The 7,901-nt window shown below is 41.8% G+C and overlaps 2 protein-coding genes across 2 annotated transcripts in view; one reads left to right on the top strand and one right to left on the bottom strand.

Annotated features, from left to right (window-relative positions):
• Positions 1 to 190: 190 nt before the first annotated feature.
• Positions 191 to 3,238, top strand: SARC_11791 (hypothetical protein). The gene is made up of 5 exons (XM_014294118.1): positions 191 to 402; positions 579 to 734; positions 1,080 to 1,281; positions 1,785 to 1,997; positions 3,079 to 3,238. Exons 1-5 carry the CDS (start codon positions 203 to 205, stop codon positions 3,175 to 3,177), a joined length of 870 nt encoding a protein of 289 aa, XP_014149593.1. The 5' UTR covers positions 191 to 202; the 3' UTR covers positions 3,178 to 3,238.
• A 706-nt stretch (positions 3,239 to 3,944) lies between these two features.
• The window catches only part of SARC_11790 (hypothetical protein), a 4,684-nt gene continuing 727 nt past the window's right edge, over positions 3,945 to 7,901 (bottom strand). The window contains exons 2-8 of the mRNA XM_014294117.1: positions 7,377 to 7,605; positions 6,900 to 7,064; positions 6,205 to 6,327; positions 5,877 to 5,997; positions 5,188 to 5,318; positions 4,666 to 4,747; positions 3,945 to 4,159 (exon numbers count right to left, since the gene is read on the bottom strand). Coding sequence (XP_014149592.1) covers positions 4,041 to 4,159; positions 4,666 to 4,747; positions 5,188 to 5,318; positions 5,877 to 5,997; positions 6,205 to 6,327; positions 6,900 to 7,064; positions 7,377 to 7,605 — 970 coding nt within the window. The 3' untranslated portion in view covers positions 3,945 to 4,040. The remainder of the gene's footprint in view (positions 4,160 to 4,665; positions 4,748 to 5,187; positions 5,319 to 5,876; positions 5,998 to 6,204; positions 6,328 to 6,899; positions 7,065 to 7,376; positions 7,606 to 7,901) is intronic.

Genomic DNA, 7,901 nt, shown 5'->3' with positions numbered 1-7,901 from the left:
TATATATATCTGAACATGTATTTACACTAATTTCGGATGCTCGTATGGATTTCTAGACAGTATATGTGTTGGCCAACGGGCATGATTCTGCTCTTGATCAATGGCTGAAGATTGGCCGCCAACGTTTGTAGCCTAGGAACGTGTTAAAGTCTCTGCAATTGGTAATTTTTCATGTTTTATTCTACTACAGACGCGAGATTATATGCAGTTTGTCACGATCAAGGACGGCGATTTTACAAATAACAAGTCAGGCACGTTTAAGCACACGGACTTAATTGGCCAACGCTATGGGGCTAAGGTGCAGGCTACCATGGGCTTCTGCCACGTGCTCAAACCCTCGGCTGAGCTGTGGACGAGTTCACTACCGCACAGAACGCAGATTCTCTACACACCCGATATCAGGTATGTATAGTAAAAGCCCCATCAAAGTATGTGCATATTGCCTGGTTGTAGGCGACTAAATGTTGGGACCCTTTATTCAACTGTCATGATACCGCAATAGGTGACGGGTATGATTATCGTAGGTCAATATCCTACACCCTCCGATATACTCACACAGCACTTCTTTGCTTCTGCAGTATGATTACTATGAGGTTGTGTCTCAAACCGGGATCGGTTGTTGTTGAGTCTGGCACGGGTAGTGGCTCGCTGTCGCATGCCATGGTTAGAAGCATTGCCCCCACGGGCCATCTCTACACATTTGACTTCCACGAAGAACGCGTGGCACAGGCCAAGTAAGTGTGAGCGAGCTTCTAAATGGTCGCACATTGGACGTACTTGTCGCTAAGAGAGAGGATTGTAGTTATCGAAAGCATACGTATTGCGTACTCTTTTGGTCGTTGGATCTTGGTACTCTTAGATGGAATCAAGTGTTCGTAATTAGTATACGAATCATAATCTAGTGGCTCATTGTGGGAAGCGTGATTATGTCCCTTTCTACTGTTTTATAATGTTTGAATTCAGTCTACGTGCTTCTCAAAGTACGTCCTGAGCGCTTACCCTACAATACTAAACTGACGCTCGCCTAATGGTCACCTCCTCATACCTTTAACCTCCCACATACCTCGCAATATGCACAGAAGCGACTTCAAAACGCATGCGGTAGACAATATGGTAACTAGTACGCATAGGGATGTGATGGGCACTGGGTTTGGCCTGACTGGTGTTGCAGATGCTGTGTTCCTCGACCTACCGGGGCCATGGGAGGCTGTGCCTAGTGCCAAGCAAGCGTTGAAGGCGGAGGGAGGGCTGGTGTGCTCGTTCTCGCCGTGTATTGAACAGGTACAGTGTGGGTTAGTAGTAGTCCTTATGTGCACATTGTTCAGCTTCTGGGTTTCATGCATGCCAATCAACACGGTGTTTTATCGTTGATATTAAAAGGCACAGTAGGTGGCAGTGCAAGTACATTCATACATTCTGGCTACATATTTTGATACGTACTATGTCCTAGGGTAGAGCGGGCTTGTTTCCACGGTGCCTTGTATATGTGCATAGCTATGCTGTGGTGTGCTCAGAGAATAGCAGTGTTGTGCATCTACAAAACGGAAACGTATAAAGGGGCGATGAACAACTTCGCACGGTCGCAGATCAGTGGCGCGTTTTGCTTGTATGGTGGTATCATCCAATTCTACGCGCGGCATAAGTTGTTGTTGATCGTAGTTATCAATCGCTCGCGTATGTGTGTATTTTTTTTGAAACCTGTACCATCTCACTCTGTAGAGACCTTAAAATTGTACTAAAACCTTTCTTCCCATTTCTTCTACATCGATACAATGTATACTCAGGTCCAGCGTACGTGTCAGGCGCTTAGAGACGAGGGATTCGTAGAATTAGAAACGCTGGAAACGCTGCAAAAACCATGTCATACGAACAGCTTTGAAATTCCCGAAGCTGAGTTCCGCACTTTGGAGCATTTCGAGGCGATGGAGAAGGAACGGGTGGAGTTGGAGGCAATGGAAATGAACGACAGGCCGCCGAAGCAAAAGATGGCCAAGAAGGTATAATATATATATATATATAAATTTATCTGTATCTGTATTTATGTTTATTTTTGTTTTTATGTTTATGTTTATATGCTTATATATATATATATATATATTTATATATATATATATATATATTATATATATATATCTATATATATATCTATATATATATATATGTATATATATATATATGTAAATGTATATATATATATATGCGTGTGTGTATGTGTGTGTAAACATATATATATATACGTGTGCGTGTGTATGTGTATGTGTGTGTTTACAGATGCGCATGTGTGTGTAAGCATGGGATAATTATGATACTCTCGTTTGTGTGTGACAAAATTCAGCCAACTTATACAGCCACAAGCTGCACTCGCTCTCCCAGAAACTGCTGTCGAAGCGCACGCGGGAGAGTATGATTTTGCGATCAGTAGTATTTTCATTTTTTGCACACATACACAAATTCATGCCAGGTATGAATACATTAGGGATAGGTCTATAGACTCGCATGTCTGAGAACGCGCGATTGTCCTCTTGTTCAGCCTTACATGAGCTGTAAGCCTGTTGTAGTTTTTGCATTAGATACATATGTGCACAATGCCATCATCAGCAATTACACCTGTGTATATATTCATTTCGTCTGCCTAGGTGTCATTTCGTACGAAGTCCAAGGCTAGAAACAACTTGTTCGAGCAAACACACCCGTGTATACCCACTCAATCGCTTGTATCTCAATGCTGAAATCCATGGCTTACAATGCTGAAATCTATAGCTTAGTAGCCTATATAGCTGCCCTTGATGTATTCCATACTGCCTATAGAAATCACTCTAATATTTTGTATACCCACCTCTAAACACGTCCGAGTTCACATACGTACTCGTCTATGTGCGCACATACAAACAAACAATGTACATGAGATTGTTCAGTATTGCTACACTTCAGCTATAGCTGCCGCCAATTCTCATCCATTTTTTGCAGAGAGGAACGCCCATGATTGCGCAAAATTCTTGTACCCTCGTTGTCTTGTGTTTTCATACGTATGCTTTTCTCATTTCTTTTTACCTTGTACCTGTACCGCTTTCACTGCAGCCTCCACCCGAGATGCACACAGTACTACACACGAGGACCATGGACAAATTAGCAGGGCATACCGGATACCTCACGTTCGCAAGGATTTATCAAACTTAGAGAGACGAGCATATACATAGCGCAAATCTTAGAACGTCTACTTTGTAATAAACTTTTAGTGTAGATTATCTAGTCTTTTAGATTTCAACTATCAGGCTTACTTATTCTCTTTGATCAGCCAGATATTGTTCTTGTGGATTGTTTTAACAGCGAAAGTTCTGTGACCTGCTGGCGAAGCATATCCATTCACCGAATCCTTGAGGTGTGACTTAGCCGGCGTATTAATAATCTAAAGGATAGTTCTTGTTTCATAGTAACAAGGGTGGAAGAACAGACAGGTTGATCCTAATACATGCGCTTTGCGTGTGTTTTGACACCTGTCTTTTGAATAGAACATTGGAGAGGTCGTTTAGAAACCATCATCGTAGAGCTCTTTTTTTATTGAAATTGTGCTGTGCCGTGCAGAAACCTGCTATCTGAACTTCGAAATATATTTTGGCCTTGATACATTCAAGCATGAACATATGTCTATAATGCTTGTTGCGTTTAGCACCGTGCATTTAGCATCTCTCTCGCATGCACTAAAGAATACCTTGCGCGTCGGGAACACCTCTCACCAATGGAGCAAGCTTCGTGCATGGGATTGTTGATATAAACGAGAGAAGCGGATAGTTCTTCCCACGCACACTATGCCTAGCAGTCAATAATTGAGACATATCTCGGGAATATATATTATTTAGGTCTTTTGAATTTGAACTTCGTGTTGATGTTTTTGGATCCTATGTAGGAAATATAAAGTTTAGCACTCAGTGAGCTACAGCATATATGCGACGCAACTAATTTTAATGCTAACCAAGACTCCGAGCAATGGTTAGTAATCCCCAAAAGCTCTGGACACCTAGAAAGTATAACCTTCTCTAAACCTATGATTTGCTCGCAAGCATAGACTCCTCACTATCTCCCAGCAGCTTTGTTAAAGCCCTTATTGCTGTACTCAACTTTGCGATTTCATCTGCGGTGAGCGCATCTGCGGTGAGCGCATCTGCAGTATAAAAATTGATGTTATGGTTGGATGAAATTCAATACACCGAACCTAACTGTATCGCTTATCATCTTCTCCATAAGCACGCCACCGTTCCGCGTATGCTGATATATCCTTCAGCACATGGTATACAACCACCAAGAGGCTACGCAAAAGAGAGCAGTAGCCTGCCGTTGTAAATTTCGGCCAGCGGTCAAGGAGTCACGCATCACGCGAGTGTGCGACGTGAACAAAATAAAAAACTGTAAACTATTTGTTCTCCTGTATGGATTAACTGAATAGTTAGTTGACTGAATAGCCGATGAATGTAGCAAAGCCACGAATATCAATCACACGTTCGGTTTCAGTAAGAGGCAAATTAGGGGATAGTCTACACATCACATCTCATCAACTTATCAAAATCGCCATCATCTGATAACATCATCCATTTTGGACAGGCTCACTGACATTCCTAACATATTTTACGTTTTCACGCATTTGAACGAGAGTATATGCAAGCCACATACTGTCATATCCAGACTCTCCTTTAAAGTAGACTTCGACCAACTTATGCAATTCGGCGGCTCGTGTGGATTCCTCGAGCGCGCCCTAAATCCCGCCACAGTCAAACAACGGAATAAAAGCCAATAATACAATTTATATGTTCATGTTAATTCAGTATCCCTTTGGTAGTATTCATCGGTATCAATTGAATAAGATATGACCAACCAAAATTTGACCAATTCTCAGCACAGGACTCGAAATGACAAATTTCAAACAGATTATTATTATATTGTGACCATTCAATACCATGTTCCATCTATGAGTACCAGGGCATAGTACGAATCTACCTGGATAGTACGCACTTTGGTAGCAAAGAGGGCACCACTCAAAAACTATATACTCTCTGCTATACATCCGAGGCACTTGGTTCGAAGACGTGTCAAATCCCTCACCCTATGGTAACTACCGAGATCAAACAGTATCGTTCCCAATGCGATTGAAAATGTGTATTATAATAAACGTACGCCTGCGGAGAGATTACTCACCTTAATGTCCTCCAATGACGTTTTCACCGTACTCAAACTTTCCAACAGAACGGCCATTCTGATCAAGTAGTCACCAGACCTGATGCCTTCTGTAGCCAAACTTTCGAGCTGATGCAGTCGCAGCGACTTTGCTGCAATAGCGGATATTAATGAAAAAGATCATGTGGCTTTGTATTTGACCGTGATTTTTAAGTTGTGACTCTCGCATGGATCCACAATAGCCGGGAGAAATATGATCTGCTCACTCAGATTGATATCACCCTTGGCGTTTTGACATAGGGTTCTGATTTAAAAAGTTGTTGGCATCGGGCACCAAAAAGAACCGTGCTCGGGATTCGCCGGTATCTTCTTGGAAATAAAACTAATATTACGTTTATCAGAGCGCTCTGTAGTTGAGTTTTAAATGTAGACTTCGAAAGGAGAAATACAGCGCCAGCTAAGCCAGGCTGTCTAATACGTATGGACAGCTTAACACTACGCCGCATACAATGGGCTTAGATTTGAACTAAAACTAGAATGTTGACATTCACGATTCGGCGAGCTAGTCAAAGACTTTGATTTTCAATCACAGAGCATAAGAATATAAACTCATCCAGAATATCATGATGTTCTCTCGAAAGAGACTACATATAGTTCGAATTTATCGCAATCAACAACTATTGCCGTGAGGCAAACAGAAGAAAAGATACCTTTCTCGAGAGTGCCAAGTGCTTCAGGCCAGCTCGACGCCTTCATTTCATACAGGCAGTATCCAAGCCTTTCAAGACAGATGATATGAAGCTCATCCTCGATTGTATCAGAAGGTTTTGCCTGCAAGTAAATAAAAATGCACACAATAGAAACGGTTGATATTCATACGAATCCTTTCCAATCGAATCAATACCGCGACAACCGCTGTAAAACGGTATCTGTCTGACCAGCAGTAATATCACGCAAATCCAGCCGTTACTCTCCCACATAATTTAACAATGCGATACAAGATTTTTACTAACGTACCGACTATAATGCGGCCCATACCTTATTGCCAGAGCCAAAGTGTATACTCAACCCTGTTGGTGGCATAGATCTTTGTATATCACTCTGAGACAGCCCATCAACTTCTGCACGCTCCAGACACCATCTGTAGCCAACCAATGCTGTCTATAAAACACCGGATATGGTTCGCTAGTCAGCTCCTAGTACTATATAGGCCTATGCCGATGAGTGTATCGATAACTAAGAACTTTACATGAGCCACCACAGACGAGGATTGTGTCATAGAAAAACGATGTTTTTATGAAATTGAGATGGATCAGGTTCACATTCCAATTGCGACCCATGTAGTCAATACAGTCTGTATGGCATGGCGCTGTCAGAACAGCATCAATATATCTTGTATCATGTGTGGTAACACTTCCGAGCCGACAACCTGACTCCCTTCGTATGAGACCCTCAAATATATGTATCCACCCTGCAGCAGGTATGATCAACTATGAAAGCGACTATAGAATCTGTACAAAAAGGGAGACCGGGGAACACAAGTATTGATCTTTATCCTATCACAAGCGACTGATAAAATGGAGAACCACCTTAATTAAAAGACAACCGAACACATGCCCCAACTCATTTACCATTCATCATTCGACACTTGCATATTACACATGTGCCAACAATTCTATAGAAGAGTAATCTATGAATGCAAACCAAACAGAGAATAGACAGTTATCACACACCTCATAATCGTCATTCTCCATGCTGATATCGGCAACGGAGAGCGCGGCGCCAACAACGCCTTTGTTGCTATCTTTATACCCGAGTTGTAACATACACTGCATCAGCTTCACATAATACTCCTTCGCCATTTTCAAGTCTCCGTGTTTGTGACAGAATTGTGCTACCTACACAGTATGTACGTTTCGCATGAAAAAAAAATGCACAATGCGTGAGTAACTTATACACCTTCCATTCAACGCAATTGACTAGCGTTTAGCAATGAGGCAGGAAGTGGAACAAACGAGAGTCCAATAGATGAATGATTTGCATTCCAACTTGCACCACTTCAGCACACGCTGATACACGCACAGGGCACACACTAGCCATCTGTGCGCTGATCTGTCGATCCATGGTCATGTATAAGACTAGGTAAAGCATCGAGATTGTAATTTCTCGCACATAGACGCATACATAGCACGCACTTGTACACAACGCACCTTATCAGCCATGAGCACTGTACTTAAGCTCACGAGGCCAAAATCTTTCACTGTCAAGGAAAAAGCCTCCAATAACTTCCTCTTTGCAGCCTGGATATCGCCCTCTTTTTCGAGTATATTTGCACGGACAAGACATTCTTTCGATTTCCAACTTAGTCCACTGCGTTTTACATACCAGCTGAACGCAATGTAGCCCACGCCTAACAGGACTCCACATCCCAACAATGCTCTAATGGGAAGTAAATGATATGCACGCATAAGACTCCGGAAAACACATCAACTAAAACACCTTATCCGACAGGACTTAGATAAAAATGAATGTTACACAACTCATTTGTGAGCCTATACCGAGACTCCCCCCAACATATACCCAAAGTACAAGATTGAAAGACATTTTACATATATATATATATACTATACATATGAAAAAAAACACATAGTTAAAAAAATTACCAAATATGTACCACCATACAATCGTAGGTATAGACAAATACGTATCCGTAAACACACACACAAATATAAATA

The sequence above is a fragment of the Sphaeroforma arctica genome (assembly GCF_001186125.1).
Source record: "Sphaeroforma arctica JP610 unplaced genomic scaffold supercont1.1877, whole genome shotgun sequence".
Taxonomy (NCBI): domain Eukaryota; class Ichthyosporea; order Ichthyophonida; genus Sphaeroforma; species Sphaeroforma arctica.
Note: the sequence above shows the minus strand (reverse complement) of the source record. Positions and strands in the feature narration are given on the sequence as shown.

What these genes read in the sequence shown, in the direction of transcription:
- SARC_11791 (XM_014294118.1), top strand. Translation starts at nt 203, where the DNA reads ATGCAGTTTGTCACGATCAAGGACGGCGATTTTACAAATAACAAGTCA. An exon ending in GAACGCGTGGCACAGGCCAA is followed by an intron (nt 735 to 1,079) that starts GTAAGTGTGAGC and finishes CAATATGCACAG; the next exon opens with AAGCGACTTCAAAACGCATG. An exon ending in TCTCGCCGTGTATTGAACAG is followed by an intron (nt 1,282 to 1,784) that starts GTACAGTGTGGG and finishes ATGTATACTCAG; the next exon opens with GTCCAGCGTACGTGTCAGGC.